Source organism: Myxocyprinus asiaticus, chromosome 34 (genome assembly GCF_019703515.2).
Source record: "Myxocyprinus asiaticus isolate MX2 ecotype Aquarium Trade chromosome 34, UBuf_Myxa_2, whole genome shotgun sequence".
NCBI lineage: Eukaryota > Metazoa > Chordata > Actinopteri > Cypriniformes > Catostomidae > Myxocyprinus > Myxocyprinus asiaticus.
The window spans coordinates 25,143,076-25,162,387 of NC_059377.1; the positions used below are offsets into that span (position 1 = coordinate 25,143,076).

General features: G+C 36.2%; 1 protein-coding gene across 4 annotated transcripts in view; it reads left to right on the plus strand.

Annotated features, from left to right (window-relative positions):
- LOC127425279 (cytoplasmic dynein 1 intermediate chain 1-like) overlaps positions 1 to 19,312 on the plus strand; it is a 95,649-nt gene extending 76,337 nt beyond the window's left edge. For all 4 annotated transcript variants that reach the window (XM_051671042.1, XM_051671043.1, XM_051671044.1 and 1 more), the window contains 4 exons: positions 114 to 258; positions 6,506 to 6,646; positions 14,347 to 14,472; positions 18,098 to 19,312. In XM_051671042.1, the coding sequence (XP_051527002.1) occupies positions 114 to 258; positions 6,506 to 6,646; positions 14,347 to 14,472; positions 18,098 to 18,208 (523 nt within the window). In that variant the 3' untranslated portion in view covers positions 18,209 to 19,312. The remainder of the gene's footprint in view (positions 1 to 113; positions 259 to 6,505; positions 6,647 to 14,346; positions 14,473 to 18,097) is intronic.

Here is a 19,312-nt window from a genome sequence, read left to right on the forward strand (position 1 = left end):
CAAATCTATTGTTGCAGCGTCCAGCCCTAGAAGATACAGTATACAAAACATTCTATTTCACACACTGAACATGGAAACCCTTAGTAGGCACTTCTCTCTGTGTTGCTCCACAGTAAAGCTGGTATTGGTGAGATGTTTGAGGGCCATCAGGGGCCAGTGACAGGCATCAGTTGTCACAGTGCTGTTGGCCCCGTCGACTTCTCCCATCTGTTTGTCACCTCATCCTTTGACTGGACTGTAAAGTTGTGGAGCACAAAGGTAAGAGTATTCTTTACACCCTTCCCACTGTAATCAGAGATCCACCATTGCAAGATATTCTTTAGACATTTAATCATGACTAACAGTTTACTTTAATGAAAACCATACTCTGTGCAGCAGCCATTAGTTCTGGGCAGCAGTGTTTGTATTGATTTACTTCGTCTCTCCCTGATCAGGGACTGGATTCAAATAATCAGCATCATTAAAGGAATTGTTCATCCAAATATGACATTTTTGTCATTATGTACTCACCCTCATATCATTCTGTGAAACACAAAAGAAGATATTTTGCAGAATGTCCTGGCTGCTCTTTCCCAAAACATAAATTGTACAGTGATTCTGCCAAGCTTCAAAAAGGACGAAAAAGAACAATAAAATGATGTGCTATACTCCCAGTTTTCTAAAGCCATACAATAGCTTTATTCCAAATCTTTTGAAGGTATTTGATAGATTTTTGAGATGAACAGACTGAAATTTAAGTCGTGATGCACCGAAAATCCTCCCCATTTCTGTAGCACATTCACTGGATTCATTTAAAGGGATAGTTCTAAAAATTCTCTCATCATTTACTGTACTCACCCTCATGCCATCCCAGATGTGTATGACTTTGTTTCTTCTGCTGAACACAAACATTTTTAAAAGAATATCTCAGCTCTGTGGGTCCTTACAATGCAAGTGAATAGTGACCAGACATTTGAAGCACCAAAAATCACATAAAGGCAACATAAAATGTATCCATAAGTCTGCAGTGGTTTAATCCATGTCTTCAGAAGTTATATGATAGGTGTGGGTGAGAAACAGATTGATGTTTAAGTCCTTTTGTTTTTTTGTTTTTTTTTACTATAAATCTCCACTTTCACTTTCACATTTTGTGGAGATTTGGAGATTTACAGTGAAAAAGGACAGAAATATTGATCTATTTCTCACCCACACATATCATTATAGCTTCTGAAGTTATAGATTAAACCACTGGAGGCTTATGGATTACTTCTATGTTATTTCTATAGGATTTTTGGAGCTTCAAAGGTCTGGTCACCATTCACTTGCACTGAAAAGACCAAAAGAGCTGAGATATTCTTTTTAAAATTGTTGTTTTTGTTCTGCAGAAGAAAGAAAGTCATACACATCTGAGATGGCATGAGGGTGAGTAAATGATGAGAAAATGTTTATTTCTGGGAGAACTATCCCTTTAAGAGTCTGAAGATTCGTAGCACATTGCATCAGAATGTACCAAATAATAATTAACCTTTCAAAAATCTACCCATCATTTTTAAATTAATTCTGAGAAGTCATTTGTCAAGTGAAGAGTGATATGCATGTTTTCAGTTATTGCTTAGGCATATAGAGGCTGGCATTCCTGCTGCTTTTAAAACCCTAATATGCGATTAGCAAACCAGACTAATTCAAAATTTACTCACAGTTTCCTATGTAAGTGAAAGGGAATCAGCTTTTAAGCCTTGCTTTGTTAATCAGGATATGAGGACGGTATCTTGGCCGGTATATCTGTCTTATATATAGATGGTATGTCTGTTTTACTGATGGTTGAGCCATTGTATGTCTAAAGCCTTGAAATTGCTGGACAGTGGTTTTCTGCCTTAGAGTTTAAACTGCACGTTCAGAAATGAATGATTGAGTCTATTGATTTGGGTTCAAACCACAAGGACCAAAGAGACTGAGCAAAAGAGAACTAGGGCTGGAAACGTATGGACATGGTTGTGCTCACAGATACTGCAATCTGTGTCTGGAGATACTGGCTCAGATCACATTAACCACAGTGAGGGAAGCATGAAGGCCAAGTATGAATAAAAGATGGACATAGTAGGAATGTTAGGGGAGGAGAAAGGCACGATTTAAAAAGTGAGGGGAAAGTGGAAGAGTTTGGAGAAGATATGGGTCATACCTGTTATGCAGTAACTTTTGAGCTCTGTAACTGAGTGAAGTTATTTAAAATTCACCCATTCAGTATGTTCATTTAGTTGTGATTTCCATCTTTAAAAATTGTGAGTTTTATCCAATATATTGTATCAAGACACATATGACGACATTTGAAAATGTATTGCATAACAAGAATGACCCACACAATGATGTCAAGACTATAGAAAAAAAGGAAAATGAAGGAGTTTAAAGGAGTTAACAGGCAGAAATGAGGAAAGTAAACAACCGAAGAAGAGGGTGGACATGGGTCATTTAACACAGAAGTGGGACATCTACTGCCTCAGGCCTTGCCATGGATAATCCAGCTGAGCTCTATGAATGAAAACCCCAGTCTGCAGTATACATATCATGTTGTAACACTCAGCGTTATCTGTGCACAACCGTACATAAAGCGCTGAGCTTCCTGAAACCACAACATACCGTCCTGTCACTATAAATTGGCCTCCATGCATTTTCCTCACAAATCTCATGCTTTGTGCATTCTGACAGATATTAAAACATTCCTGGGATGTTATGGATGTGTCTGTGTTATTTTTTGGGGACGGGGGAATTCTTTCCCCTTTGAGGAGAGCCGCAGGAATGAAGACCTGTCTTTTTATCCCGTGTGCGGTTCTGGGCACACCTTAGCTTGGAGCTAAGCACACTGGGAGCCTCTGCACATTATCAGTCACATGCAATAATCTGAGTATCAAATGACACCAGCTCACTATTTTTAGACACTGACAGGTTCACACTTTTTAAAACATTAAAGTCATTATGTATTTGATTTTCAAATTTTTTATAATTGTAAAGCTGTCTCCATTTATCTGGATGTTCTGTAACTAAGTCAGTGCAGACAGATAGCTGCACTGCCTTAAATTTGTGCCCTTTAATGGCGTCCTATAAAACAGGGAAGGAAAAACAGGAGTGTGCTTCCCGTTAAACCCCTCTCCCTGTTTGGAAAACCCTCCATTTGTCCTAATTTGCGTCCTTAAGTGCTCTTAATGATTTTTCGGGCTGCACAGCAGTCTTCGTCCAGGTCTGTGATGGTGATGACATGTCTGAGCGGCATAGAGACTGTTAATGGCACTTTACTTGTGGCCCTGTGGACTTTTAGAAAATGAACCCTCTTAAAGCACACTTTTCACACTCCCACTAGTTTATTTAATTTGTCCACTAACAGTTTATACATGCATCACAGGATAATTCCGTCATTTTTATCATTTTTTATTTCTGCCACAATGTCATTCCATATCATTTCAAATTATGGATTGTGTTTCATAGCATTCTGTGATGGAAATAACATTTAAAACATTGCCATTTTATTCCAATAGACTCGTTTGCTAAGGCTAATTTCATAGCTAGCAGGCTAATTTCATTTTTTCTTTTCACACTTTTTGCATAATTTGAAAAAATTACAGTTTGTAATTTTTAAAGCACACAAAAATATCACAAGTGATATTTACATTGATTTTTGTTTATTTTCTTTACCCATCTCATGCCTCATATTGGCAGAATTGTTGGCACCACAACTGTGGGACAGGCATATTTTGTGTAAAAATTTATTTGTATAAATTATTTTCACACACTAAATTTTGAAATAAATATTATTTTGTTATTTGTTTTGATGATCCTAGATTTTTAAATTTCATAATTATTTTTATGATGGATTTTTACATTTTTAAATTGAAAGTCTGATTCTGGGACAAAGGTGAAACAATAAAATGTATACATAAAAGTCATTTGAAAAATAGCAAAAAATAAATTATAAAGACATGGTGAAAAGTTTTCAAGACAGTTTTAATGTGATCTTCATATAACAAAAAGAAAACGTTTAAATCTGTTAGTTTAAAAGGAATATTACGGGTTCAATACAAGTTAAGATTAATCAACAGCATTTGTGACATAATGTGTATTACCACAAAAATTAATTTGGACTTTTCTTTAAAAAAGCAAAAATCTGGTTTACAGTGAGGCACTTACAATGGAAATGAATGAGGCCAATCCGTAAACATTAAACTACAAGACGTAAACAATGTGTGATAAATTACTTGCTAATCTTTTCTGTGTAAAGTTATATCAAATTTTACAACTTTTTGTCATTTTTGTTGCCATGATGACCTCAGGACAATCTAAAGAACTTTACAGCTCAAACAATGCTCAAGTTTTAATAGAAGAATTCATGTAAGTGCTTTTATAAAATTATGGGCTTCACATTTCTGCCTTTAAACCCTCCAAAAAATGGCTCCATTCACTTCCATTGTAAGTGTCTCACTGTAACTTTTGCTTTTTATAAATAAAAGGAGGGACAGGTCAAAATAATTTTTTGTTGTAGTCAATATTATGCCACAAATGTGCCACTATTTGAAATACATTCAAATAGTAAATCCTGCTAGATATATATTGAGATGTCAAAGAGGTTACTGAATGAATGAGAGGTGCGTTGCTTTGCAGGCTGAAAAGTATGCATATCACGCTCTGTTAGAGGGAAAAAAATAGTGTGCAAACTGATCTGTAGTCCTTGGGGAGGCCAGAATCAGCACTGGCGCCTTCAGGATTTGGATTTGTGGCTGTGGATCCTGTGGATCAGATCTACTGATGAGCACAGTTCATGTTCTAATTGGGCTGTTCTGGTCTGATCATAACATAACAAAACAACTACATTACCATAGCAATACATAACAGTACTGAATATGTAATATCAACCACCATTCATTTCATACTGGAGGATTTCTTATGGGTGGTGACTTTGCACACAAGATAAGGAGAGAATAGACTTTATTTACAGCATCGCCATCTTTGATTTTTGACAGGAATGACAACAAGGCTGTGAGGGATAGAAGTATAGTCTCTTCAGTGGGTTTTACAGTTGTTTAATGGAATATTTTGGGTTAATACAAGTTAAGCTCAATCAACAGCATTTGTGGCATACTGTTGATTACCACAAAAAATAGTTTCGACTCGTCCCTCCTTTTCTTTAAAAAATTACAAAATAGATGTTATAGTTAGGTACTTACAATGGAAGTGAATGGGGCCAATTTTTGGAGGGTTTAAAGGCAGATATGTGAAGCTTATAATTTTGTAAAAGCACTTACATTAATTGTTCTGTTAAAACTGGAGTATTATTTGAGCTGTGCAGTTGTTTAAATCGTCATTTTTACAGTTTTAGGGTTTGTTGACGTTACTTCATGACAACGAATTTATACGACTGGCTGTAACTTTACACAGAAAATTTTAATTCGCGATCTTGTCACACTAAAATCATGTTAACACACATATTGTTTACGTCTTGTGGCTATACTTTTAAATGGTGAGTATTTTAATGTTTACAGATTGGCCCCATTGACTTCCATTGTAAGTAATTGTAACCCAGATTTTTATTTTTTTAAAGAAAAGGAGGGACGAGTCGAAACAAAACAAGGTTTTAAATGTAACAAAACAATAGAAGTATTGAAGTATTGAGACACTTTCTGGCTGTCAAATGTTAGTGGAACATGTCCATAGTTAATGTACTGAACTACACCTGTGGTTACTCTGCTTGGGCTCATGTGTGAAGTTGAGGGGAACTGTCTTCATACATCCACTAAAAATGACCTTGGCACCAGTTGGTTTAAAGTATCTGCAAAAACATCTCTGAAGTTAGTTCTGAGAAATGCTTTAGCATCCTTTGTTTGCAGACGCTTCTTCTTTTGATATTTTGTTTTCTAATGCAACGAAATTCATACATTTTTAAGTGTGACTTAAGTGTCCAAGTACTTTATGAGGTCACTGTATGTACTGTAAGTATGCACAGCATGTGATGTCTTTTTGGTGTAATCAAGTGGCTCTGTACACATTCCTTTCTCTCTCTCTGTGGCTCATTAGCATGCTGTGGTCTGCATTGCTCCCGCCCAGCTGTCTCCCTTGTACCTGTTCGGAATGCATCTAGCTATCCTTAGAAACTCTCTCTCTCTACCTCACCCTTTCTCTCTCTGTCTCCTTTTATTCTCTTTTCTTCCATTCCACAGACAGCTGTTACACTTAGTTTACAGTACACCTTGGAGAGACTTTCATCTAGCATTTTTTATGGCACTGCTTGAATGTGCAAAGGTTTTAATTAGCCCAATCCCAGACAGGCCTCAGGGCTGCAGTAGCGCCACTCAGTCTACTCCCCATGCCACTCTCTCATTCTCTCTCTCCCTCTCTCATTCTGCGTCTCTCTCCATCTTCACCCACTTTCTCGCCCTCTGCCTGTTCCCTTACCCCGTCACCTCCTTCCTTGTCCCATTTGCCCTTTCATTTGCTTCCTCTCTTTATATTTCACCTCCTTTTTCTCTTTTCATGTCCCCTACAGCAAAACAAGCCACTCTACTCCTTTGAGGACAATGCAGACTATGTCTACGATGTGATGTGGTCACCTGTGCACCCCTCGCTCTTCGCTGCCGTGGACGGCATGGGTCGTCTGGATCTGTGGAACCTGAACAATGACACTGAGGTGAGGTAACCTTCTCAGTCAGGTCTGAGATCTGCAGTTTGAGGGTTCTTTCCTGTTGTTTAGAAGAATCACAAATGAAATTCAGATTAGTCTCCTGAGAAAAATATCACAGAAATCTTAGATGTCTTTTTTTGAGTTTCAGAAGAAATCTCAACAATTTCTCACTCTGTGTTAAGATTTGTCTAGATACCTACTGGAGGTCTGCATTAGATTTCAATATGAATTCAAACGTTTCTTGGGGCAAGTTGTCGCAATGGACCCTGCCATTAAATCAGTGGTTCAGGGTTCATGTGAACATTGGGGGGTGACAGGGGACCATGTCCCCACCATCATGACCACTATAACAAAATCTACACCTCTCTTTAAAGGGATAGTTCACCCCAAAATGTAAATTCTCTCATTTACTCACCCTAATGCCATCCCAGATGTGTATGATTTTCTTTCTTCTGCAGAAAACAAACAAGGATTTTTAGAAGAATATTTCAGCTCTGTAGGTGCATTCAATGAAAGTGAATGGTGGCAAGAAATTTGAAGGTCCAAAAAGCACATAAAGGCAGCATAAAAGTAATCCAAAAGTCTCCAGTGGTTAAATCTATATCTTCAGAAGCGATATGATAGGTGTGGGTGAGAAACAGATCAATATTTAAGTCCTTTTTTTTTTGCTATAAATCTCCACTTTCACTTTCACATTCTTCCTCTTTTGTTTTTGGTGATTCACATTCTTTGTGCATATAGCCACCAACTGGGCAGGGAAGATAATTTATAGTAAAAAATGACTTAAATATTGATCACTATTTCATATCACATTCATATTTCATATCATATCACTTCTGAAGACAAGGATTAAACCACTGGAATTGTCTGGATTACTTTTATGCTGCCTTTATGTGCTTTTTGGAGCTTCAAAGTTCTGGCCACCATTCACTTGCATTGTATGGACATACAGAGCTGAGATATTCTTCTAAAAATCTTTGTTTGTGTTCAGCAGAAGAAACAAAGTCATACACATCTGGGATGGCATGAGGGTGAGTAAATGAGGTGAATTTTTGGGTGAACTATTCCTTTAAATCTACAACTGAATTAAACACCCTATTACAGGCTTCTCAGCTAAATCTAAAAGTATGAAGCTCAATACAATTAAATGTACAGGTAATGTAAGGTAATGTACACAAATATTAACAAATATTATAAGTAATAAATTGTATACATTTATGAAACTTTAAACCTATGTGACAATCTGCCCCAACCTGACTTTTATGAAAAATGCCTTTTTCTATGAAAACATCTCGGTAAAATTCTTACTTCATTATATAGTTGACCCTTGTCTAAATATATGTCAGTATGTTTTGATAATGTTCTCTTATTTACCCAAGAGTCATAAAAAAAATATGAAGTTACTTTGGAGGGTAGAATTGACCCCAAATCTTATTGTTACTGAGATATATTGCTTGTGACAACTTCCAGATTACATATATTTATACGTATATATACTGCTCTGAAAAACTCAAACATTTCCTATAAAATTTTTCTAGATTAGGCTATCCACATGAACTTTTTAGCTGTATAATATTAGACAACATGGGTCATCTGGATTTGTAAAACTAAAACAGCGACACTGAGGTGAGGTAACACGCTCAGTTCTGGTCCCCCAGATGACGCCATGCCAGAGATGCATCAAAACAACAACAAGATCCTTTCTGTGTGGGCGTCTCTCCACAGGCCACGCTTAAATCAGCACTCTGACAGCTTCTCACTAACACTCCTGCACCATTCCTTTCCACATGCACACACAGTCTGCAGGCTTCAGGTTAATTACTCCGATGTGTGCGGTTTCCACTCTCTCCACCATTCCAGAGTCGTTGTGTTCCCAGCGGCTACGGCCCAGCAAAGTGGTTTAACCTGGTCCACTGAGGCCACTGGCCCTCCCATTATATCACAATTTCACAGACAATCACATTGTATTAAGGCACACTGTAAAAAAAATAATAATATTAATTTCTTAATGACCATTTTGTCTTGTTTTCCAGTAAAAATATCTAAACATATTTAAAAACAAGAAGCAAAGTTGTGTAAGATAATAAGACTTTCCTGTTTTTAAGGAATATATCTCAAATTAAGTTTATTTTTCTCTCAGCATAAACTTCAGATGTACCTTGAAAGATTTATGCTTTAATAACACTTAAAATAAGAAATTAACTTTACTAAAATTTGCTTGATTAATGCGTAAAATAAGACTAAAAACAAGAAATAAACTTCACTAAATTTAGTTAGATTTACTGCTAAAAATGAGAAAAACAAACAAAAAATATATTATATTATATTATCTGAAAACAAGTCTTAATATGCAATTTTGCTTTTCTTGTAAATTAATTCTGTTTTAAGGATGTTAACCCTTGTGCGACCTTCGGGACATTTTAGTTTTTTCGATCATTTTGGTTGTGTTAATGTCAACGGCATAAATTTAGCCAAAGGTTTGTATTTTTGGGGGAATTTTGATATTTCAACCTCAGTTCCTATAATACATCTATAATACACTGTGTACACAAAATAGTTACACTTAGGAGTGCAATATTTGATCCCAGTGCCATTAAAGCATAAAATCATGATATTATGCTTTCATTCCGGAGCCCTGGCTTCAAAATATACATTTTTAATATTTTCCACCAGATGGTGCCATTTATCTCATTTTTAGCCTATGGAGCAAATACATGCTTTTTTCCTATTTTCTGTTTGCTGTATTATAGAGCACTGCAGGCCAATTGAATAAATGATGCCGCTTAAATTGTGTGGGTGTGTGATATGGATGTCAGAGTGTGTTCTGTATGTGTGTATTGAGAAATGTGTGTGTGTGTGTGTGTGTGTGTGTGTGTGTGTGTGTGTGTGTGTGTGTGTGTGTGTGTGTGAAAAACAACAGTGGCATTATGTAAACAAACTGGTATTTAAAGGGTTAAAATCCTGAAAATGAATGAATATTTGGTAGTTATGATCAGGACTGATGTTGGTTAAAAAAAGTGAAAAGTGGAAAATAATATTAATATATAATATTTTTATGGCAGTTTTTTGACAAGGACAGTTTTGTCCTCTAAAGTCCTGAGTGTTTTTTTTTTTTCAATCTGACACTGCACAAAAAATAATAATGCATCAAATTCAGTGTTGCTGCTAATCATTGACATACCCCAGACTGTGATAATCCCCAAAAAAATAATTCTTTTTTTTTTTTTTTTCATAAAAATCAACAGTGCCATTATATAAACAAACTGGCATTTAAAGGGTTAAAATCCTGAAAATGAATGAATATTTGGTATTATTGCAGTTTTTTGATGCTGACATTTTTGTCCTCTGAGGACCTCTGAGTAACTTTTTTTATTGATGCACAAGGGTTAAGATATTTTTACTGGAAAACAAGACAAAAATAATGATTAAGAAAGTGATTTTTTGCAGTGTATTGGTATGTAGACTCATTTGCCATCATCCAACAGCATCTCTGATAATGGAATGTCAGCGTGCATCATGTTATATGAAGTTGTTCATCTTGACAGTTGACTTAGTGCTACATAGACCATTCACACAATACATCAGTCCACAACGGTGGACATGCCTCACAATTGTTGGCACCTGAGGCTGCAGAGTTGACAGAGTGCTGTTGGGTGTTACAGTACGTCTCTCTCATGTGAAACGAGATCTGCTCTGACAGACACTGCCGGTCCACTGAGGGATACACACCCACTTTAATTACATACTGGTCTGAGATCTGTTCTTGACTCACCCATCTCTCTAACCATACACACAGTGTGTTTGGTGGAAGGTACCCAATAAACAGCTCACTGCTTGTAAATCATACAGTGTTAAAGAAACATTCTGGATTAAATACAATTTAAGCGCTATTGACAGCATCTGTGGCATGCCATCAGTTACCATAGAGAATAACTTTAACTCGTCCCTTACTTGTTTGTATAAGTGAAGAAAAAAACGCATTTAATAAAGTTATAATAGAATCCTATGGGGAAACTGTACTGGGGTGTGTAAAGGCAAAACAATGAAGCTGTATTTTACTTTAAGTATTTGCATGAATTCTTCAGCTGTAAAGTTGTCTAAATCATCCTGTTTCTAGGTGAAAGAACTGTCGGTGGAGTTTGCTCCATTCAAAGTTATGTTGTTCCTTCCTTGTATATTTGTGCAGATATCATGTGAGAATTATCAGGTCTTTCCAGTTTTACATGGTCATGACATGAGTTGAAAGATTGGACATAACTTTACACAGACAAAGTTTGTAAGCGATTCTACGTACCAAATATCATGCTAATACATGCAATGTTTAAAGGTTATGGTTATACTTTTAAACAGAGTGACAGTTTCATTAAAAAAAATTTTTATATATATATTTTAAACTAGAGGTCAACCAATAGTGGATTTTGACTATACCGATAACAAAGGTGGTGGAAAATGCTGATAACTGATTAATCTGCCAATAGTTTTAACAATTGATTTATAGTATGTATATAAAAAAAAAAAAAAAAAAACATATTCTTTCCTTTTTTTCCTTACTATGAAAAAATTAAGATGTGGTAAATAACCGGGGACTATAGTGTACACCTTTGTATGAAATCTTCAGTTTTTGGCAATTTCAAGCATTGTATAGCCTTCATTCCTCAAAACAATGACTGACTGACGAGTTTCTAGAGAAAGCTGTTTCTTTATTGCTATTTATATATATATATATATATATATATATATATATATATATATATATATATATATATATATATATATATATATATATATATATATATATATATATATATACATACATTTTTTTTATAGCAAGTGCATCAGTGTAAATGCATTTTTACTTTGATTTTACATTCTGAGAGGCAAGTCAAAATTATTTTCGATGGCAATTGAAAACATGCAACAGATGCTTTCAAACAAGTTTAATTTTTAGTCATTCTGCAATATTCCTTTAAAGTCTTGCCAATTGGGATGTCATATACAGTATTTATGCATGTTTATGTTCTGAAAGTATGATTTACATGTGTATGAGAATGAATTTGACCTTTAGTGTCCTTTGTAAATAACTTTTGACCTTGACCCCTTGTCCCCTTCTCTTTCTTTTTGCGTATTCTAGTGTCAACAGCTCGCTCAACCTGTTGACAAGGGATAACCTGTACAGATGGTGTGTTGTCTGAAAAACAATGTATGTTATCAAAAATATCAGGAGACCCACGTGCCATAGCAACAAGCATGCCGATGCACACACACATGCACAAACAAGCAAAGATCGGCAGCCAGAAGCAGCTAACAGTTCTCCATTGTCAGCTTATAAAGAAATTTCACCTATAACACCATTAACAGACTGTGGGCTCGCCTGGTTCCAATTTACGCGGAGAGAAGCTTGCAGCCAATTTAACCTTGCAGTTGACTCTTGGAGGAAGCTGCTTGCTAATAGCTCTCAGGCTGTGGTTTGCCTGTTCTGAAGCGAGGAAGCTTTTGTATTAACCAGTGTACAGCTTCCATCTTTGCTGACAACATATGTCAGGCCAGTCTTAGCTGTCATAAGTAATAGGCTGAAATCAACTTCACACATGCACACACACACACACAAACAGAGCTTTAATGTGTGTAGTGCAACTTTTCTTGATGATTTATGAAATCATTAGAAGTGCTTATAGTTATTTCCAATTCAGGAGCTGAGCTAGAGGAAACACGGTCTCCCTCTCAGAGCTCAGATTTGATTCATAATCCTTTTTACTATCTCATATTACACTGGTGCTTTATGTTTTCATTATATGAAACATAATATCCAATAAGAATTGTAGCACAAACTGAAGGTACTTCATCTAACTGAGGTACACTAGATCTATGGTTCACCAGTTTCCCTTTTCATAATTTAATGTATTTTTCTATGTACCTTCTTGAATTTAAGCTGATGGTTATAAATCTTACATAAAGAAAGCTCTGTGTAATTCAGACTTTTTTAAATAAAGACACAGAGAGAGATTGCTTTTTTATTCTTCAGTGTTTTAGTGTGAAAGAAAATGACACAGGATATCTCTTTAATATCTCATTTGTTTCTCCTAGACAGCAATGTATTGTGTGTTGATCCTGCCATGGAACAAAATAATTAAAAAGGTAATTCCAACTTTATATCTCACAATTGCAACTTTATGTCTCTTTTAATTTGGACTTTATATCTCGCAATTGCAACTTAATTTCTCGTAATTACGTATAAACTTAATTAGGAGCAATACACAATTGAGAGATATAAAGTCAGAATTGCTAGATATAAAGTTACATTTACAAGAAATATATGCATTTGCAAAATGCAGTTACAAGAAAATAAAGTCGCAATTGTGAGAAATAGTTGCAATTACAAGATATAAAGTTGCAATTGTAAGAAATAAAGTCACAGTTACAAGAAAAAAAACTTGCATTTGTGAGATATAGTCACTGTTACAAGAAATAGTCGCATTTGCAAGATATAAAGTCACAATTACAAGTAATAAAGTCGCATTTGTGAGATATATAATTGAAGTTACAGTCACAAGAAATAAAGTTGCATCTGCAAGATATAAAGTCACAATTGCGGGACATATTGGCAATTGCGATAAAGTCACAATTGCGAGATTTAAAGTCAAGATACAAGTAATAAAGTCACGTTTGCGAGATATGAAGTTGCAGTTACAAGAAATAGTCACATTTGTGAGATACAATGTCACAATTACAAGAAAAAAGTCACAATTGTGGGAGATATTTGCAATTGCGAGATATAAAGTCGAAATTGCGAGAAATAAAGTACATTGCGAGATATAAATCAAGTTACAAGTAATAAAGTCGCATTTGCGAGATATGAAGTTGCAGTTACAAGAAATAGTCACATTTGTGAGATATAATGTCACAATTACAAGAAAAAGTCACAATTGTGGGAGATATTTGCAATTGTGAGATATAAAGTCGAAATTGCGAGAAATAAAGTACATTGCGAGATATAAAGTACATTGCGAGATATAAAGTCAAGATACAAGTAATAAAGTCGCGTTTGCGAGATATGATGTTGCAGTTACAAGAAATATTCACATTTGTGAGATACAATGTCACAATTACAAGAAATAAAGTTGCAGTTGCGAGGAATAGTTGCAATTACAAGATATAAAATCAGAATTACTTTTTAGATTTTTTCGATTCCATGGCGGGATTAAGGTACCTTAGTAATGAGATTAAATGAAAAGGAAAAAGAGACCTCTGCTGAGACCTCCTGTTTGTCCCTAATAATCTCACATGTTCTAGAGTTTCGCCAGAGATCTCAACAATGTCATACACTGTGTTCGCCGATACAACAGTAATTACCATAGACTGAGATTTCAGTATAAGTTATTATTTTAATAATATCTCATCAACCTTTCTCTTCAAAAAAAAAAAAAAATTCAAAGAACAAATTTGCTGATTTATGGTCCCCACATTAATACCTCTATTTTATACTGTACATCTATACACTTACAGTATATTAACTACTGCTTCTTTTGTGTCTATTTTTATTTCTCATAATTAATTTTAGGAGAAACATCTGATTCAAAGTTGATACCTACATGAAGCAGAACTAAGAACTCCATTAAGTCTCTTCAACCTGAGCAATAAAAATCTCTGGGAGTGAACATTTTATTTGGAATGCTGTGTGTTTGATTAGAGATGTGTTTTGAGTGCAGGTGCCCACCGCTAGTGTGACTATAGAGGGAGCCCCCGCTCTGAACCGTGTCAGGTGGGCCGCTGGGGGCAAGGAGGTTGCCGTGGGAGACTCAGAGGGGCGTGTGTGGATATACGACGTTGGAGAGGTATGAATCAGAATGTCCGTAACTAGTCACTATAAAGTGTGAAATTACTGTTATCTTTCTCCTCTCAGGATCATTTTCAGTTGTATAGCAGCTTCACGAACAAAACCTAAAGAGTCTGAAGTCATGAACTGGATTCATGAAACAAATTTGATAGCATATTAAATTACTAAATAAGTCCAGACACTGTTATCAGGTGTTTAACAGTAGATAAATCATATATTTAAACAAATCCATTTACGTTCTACATACAAGGTGTAAAAATAGTTTAATCTTTAAATCTCCAAAAAAACAAAAACAATTTTCATTCATTCTCAGTGTCACTCTCCTCCACCTGTGTTTTCACCTTTGAGGTACTGTATACCTTATAGTCCCCTGCACTTCCTGCAATGTTTAGCCTACCAGCCCCTCTGATTTCCAAATCCCTAAACATTGATTTTTCCCGTATATCATATACAGGAATGATTCAAAACATAGCCCTGCTGAAAATGCTGGTTTTAGCTGGTTTAAGCCAGCCTGACCAGCTGAAAAGTGTGCAAAACCCCTCTAAAATCAGTTAACAAACCAGCTTGTCCATGCTGGGAGACCAGCTAAGACCAGTAAACCAGTATAGGCTGGTTTAAGCTTCTTCTTTTTTTTTTTTTTCAGCAGCAAGGGTCATTGACTAATATGGAGTACAATTTTTACAACAGCAGTTTGACTTGTAATAATTTTGTAAACTGATGTCTATAAATGTACTCAGAAGGATAGTTCTCTCATCATTTACTCACCCTCATGCCATCCCAATGGAGATTTTTAAAAGAATATTTCAGCTCTGGAGGTCCATACAATACAAGTGAACGGGTACCAAAATGTTGAAGCTCCAAAAGCACATAAAGGCAGCATAAAAGTAATCCATACGACTCCAGTGGTAAAATCCATATATTCAGAAGCGATATAAGTGTGGGTGAGAAACAGATCAATATTTAAGTCCTTTTTTACGCTCAATATCCACTTTCACTTTTGTTTTTGGTGATTCGCATTCATCGTGCTTGTCGCCACCTACTGGTCAGAGAGGAGAATTTATAGTACAAAAGGACTTAAATATTGATCTGTTTCTCACCCACAACTATCATATTACTTTAGAAGACACTGATTTAACCTCTGGTGTCATATGGATTACTTTTATGCTGGCTTTATGTGATTTTTGGAGCTTCAAAGATCTGGTCACCATGCACTTGCATTGTATGGACCTACAGACCTACAAATATTCTTTAAAAAAATCTTTGTTTGTGTTCAGCAGAAGAAAGGAAGTTATACACATCTGGGATGGCACGAGGGTGAGTAAATGATGAGAGAATTTTTTTTTATATTATTTATTTTTGGATGAGCTATACCTTTAAGTCAAAATGTGTTGTAATGTCACAAGTGGAAGTGAAATTCCTTCTCCCTGCAATTTGAAACTCTCTCTTCTTCTTGAAATAAAGGGACTGAATGTTTACCAATGTCTCTGCGTGGCTAGCTTGTTTTGTTTAAATCTTTTATTTTAAGACAGTCTCCACATGACTTAACCACCGCCACAGAGCGGCAAACCACCAGGACTCCCATGTTCGCAGTGTTCCTTTCAGTCTCCGGGTTTTGCCTTCTGTGTGGGGCAGAGTTAATTTTAGCATAGTGTATTGTGGTAATTGGAAAGTGCGTCTGTTGAACATCATGTGGGCTCCTTGGGTTAAAGTTAATGGTGGGTCATCAATAAAATGAAGTGAAGGAAAGTTGAAGGGTTTTATGTTAAGGTAGAATGGGGGCTTATTTACTGGAGGCTTCCCATAAACTTTGACAAAAAACACTCAACATGGCCTCTGTCAACAGTGAAGACAGCAGAGGCAGTCACGTACCTCGAATAGAGCAGAACGCAGGTGTCTCACAGCGTGTTTTTACCAGCTGAAGTTCTTTTCAACTTGACATGGCATTTAAAAAACATGGCGCTCCTGCGCAAGACCCTGAAAAAAACAGTGAGATGCACGATACAGTCAACAATGCAAGTCTAGCGCATGATTACATAGGAAAATAATTTAAATACAGTGCAGACGGATGCAAAACATTTTTGGGGTGTGAACGAGAAAATTGACTGATGAAAAAAGTTTATGCTAACGCTAATGTAGCACCCCTTGCGGCAACTTGTTTTCTGTTATGAATTGTGTCCTGACCCATTTCATTTACATTCATTTACAATTAATCATTGAGCAGTCTGTATGGCAGATGCTTTTGCGAAAAAAGAAATCCAACGCTAGCAATTTAGCAAACAAGATCCATCAATATTAGCAGTACTGCAATACCGTATTTCAAGTGTAAACCAGAGTAGTACATTAGCTAAAATATAAGTGTGAAGCTCTAAACACACAAGTATGTCAAGGCAGACGCTTCAAGCTACACAAGCTCGATTCCGTGTGTTTTTGCATTCCAAAATCTGTCAGACTGCAATTTGTAACACAACGCAAGTACTTCATTCTCATCATTGTCACAAGGGGGTGCTCTAGCAGACATTAGTGTAAACTGTCCGCTTCTGTAGTGAGTTTTCTCTTTCAAGTCAACAACTGTCATGGTGGAGCAACAATTTGAAGAGAATATTGCTGAGCAAGGTAGTTAAAGTAAATATATTTATAGCAATTTACCTGAAAAAAAAAAAAAAAACAACAAAAAAAAAACATCTGGTTTTATGGCACAAAATTTTGTAGGTAACTCTATCGCCCCCTTGAGTATTTTGGTTTGTTACTGCACAGTAACGCAAAAACATGTTCTATATGTTATATGTTATATATGTTATATGTTATATACTGTATGTTGGTCAAGAGTTTGGGTGTACGTTCACGTACTTGCGTTCAGCATATTTCTGGCCTTAAAAGAATATATAAAATAATGTTAAAGGAATATTCTGTGTTCAATACAAGTTTAGCTCAATTTACTTTCAATTGTATGTGCCTCACTGTAATCCAGACTTTTGCTCTTTTTAAAGAAAAGGAGCGACAAGTCTAAATTAATTTTGTGTTAATCAACATTATGCCACAAATGCTGTTTATTGAGCTTAACTTGTATTGAACGCAGAATATTCCTTTAATAGAAAGTGAAATACTTGTATACATAGTGTATATAGTATATACAGTATATCTTAGTTATAAGGTTGTTTATTGATAAAGACCTTTTGCGACCCCCTGCTGTACTAGAAAAGAGCTTGATTTGGTCTTTGGTTTGGAAGTGGCTGTCATCTCCTCCCACCTCTCTATTCCTGTTTAATTATACCCTGTAGATCTCTCTCTATCTCTCCCTCTCTCTCTCTCTGCCTGGGCGGCAGGCAGTCGTCCTTTCTCATCTAAATCTGACACTGACAGCAGAAAGCGATCCCACATCGTTTCCCAGCCGGTCCATAGTCCGCATCTTCCCCTTCCTGAGAACTGACACGATAAATATTCAGCACTCAAAGGCCAAACAAGCAGCTTTATTGTTCTGTCTCTGAATCACAATGTGTGCTGATCTCTCTCCTCTCCCACACTGTGACAGCACATGTAATGTGTAGTAGCTTTGCTCTTGATGTGGCCATGTGGTGGGGGTTTTTTGGCAATGGATTACTAAAACACTCATCTGTTGCCTGCAGCTGGCCATGCCCCATAGTGAGGAATGGGCCCGCTTCGCCCGCACGCTGATGGAGATCCGCGCCAACCGGGGTGATGGTGAGGAGGAGGGGCCTGTGGAGCTGGCAGCATAAAAATGAATCCAGGATCTGTTCATCCCAAACACAGATTGAGCCTGATGTATCGCACCCATTTAGCCGGCATGTCCACTCGTACTGTGCTGTTTATTCCAAATTAATGTTCTGTTACTCAGTAATTTGTTACGTTGGTAGCCTATAAAAATTTGGTTCAGTTACAGGAATTTCGTATACATGCACTTTTCAGTCAGACTAAAACTATAATTGGTCCTTGTAAAATGTCTTGTAAAGCTTTAGTCCGACTGAAATCATACCATTCTGATTTTTGCAAAGTCGGACTAACAGACCTAGATGTTGTGATTGTAGCTCGGCTTCATCCAGCATGTACTGTAAACACTTTTGGACCACAGTTGGCCTCGGCATTGAAGCGCGACGTATTTAAAGGAATATTCTGCGTTCAACACAAGTTAAGCTCAATCAACAGCATTTGTGGCATAATATTGATTACAACAACAAACAAAAAAAATTAGACTTGTCCCCTACTTTTTTTTTTTTTTGGGCCAAAATAATGTTTGTGGTAATCAACATTGTCTGAAATACTGTCGACTGAGCTTAACTTATATTGAACCCGAATACTTTACACATTGGTCATGTAAATTTCAACTGACAGATGAAGACTGTCGCTCAACTACACCAAAACGAGCTGTAGCTTAATTAAAACTGCGCATGTAAACGTTCTACGTGAGTTTTATATACAATTTGTTTAGTGTAATTGATGTTCTGTGTCATTACTCTAATGGCAGTTATTGGTAAATGATGGCTTCTAGAACTGGGAAAATGTGAATGTGAAGTCGCGATGATATCTTGCTGCTAGGAAAACATTGGTTGATAATGTGATTTTTGCTACACTTGAACTGTGTGTGTGTGTGTGTATTTTTGTACTGAGCCTCCTGCATGAAATATTTACAAATTAATTCATATAATAGTTGGTAAATATGCCACTTTTCAGTGATTCAGCTACAGATTAATGTTTCACGCATTGGCAAACAGTTATTGTGTGCTTATCAAAAGACGTTTAACATAAATTTTATTGAAAAATTTAAGTAAGCAATGTGTGGCTAAAAGGTCTAATTATTGACAAATAAAACATGCTCCCAGCAA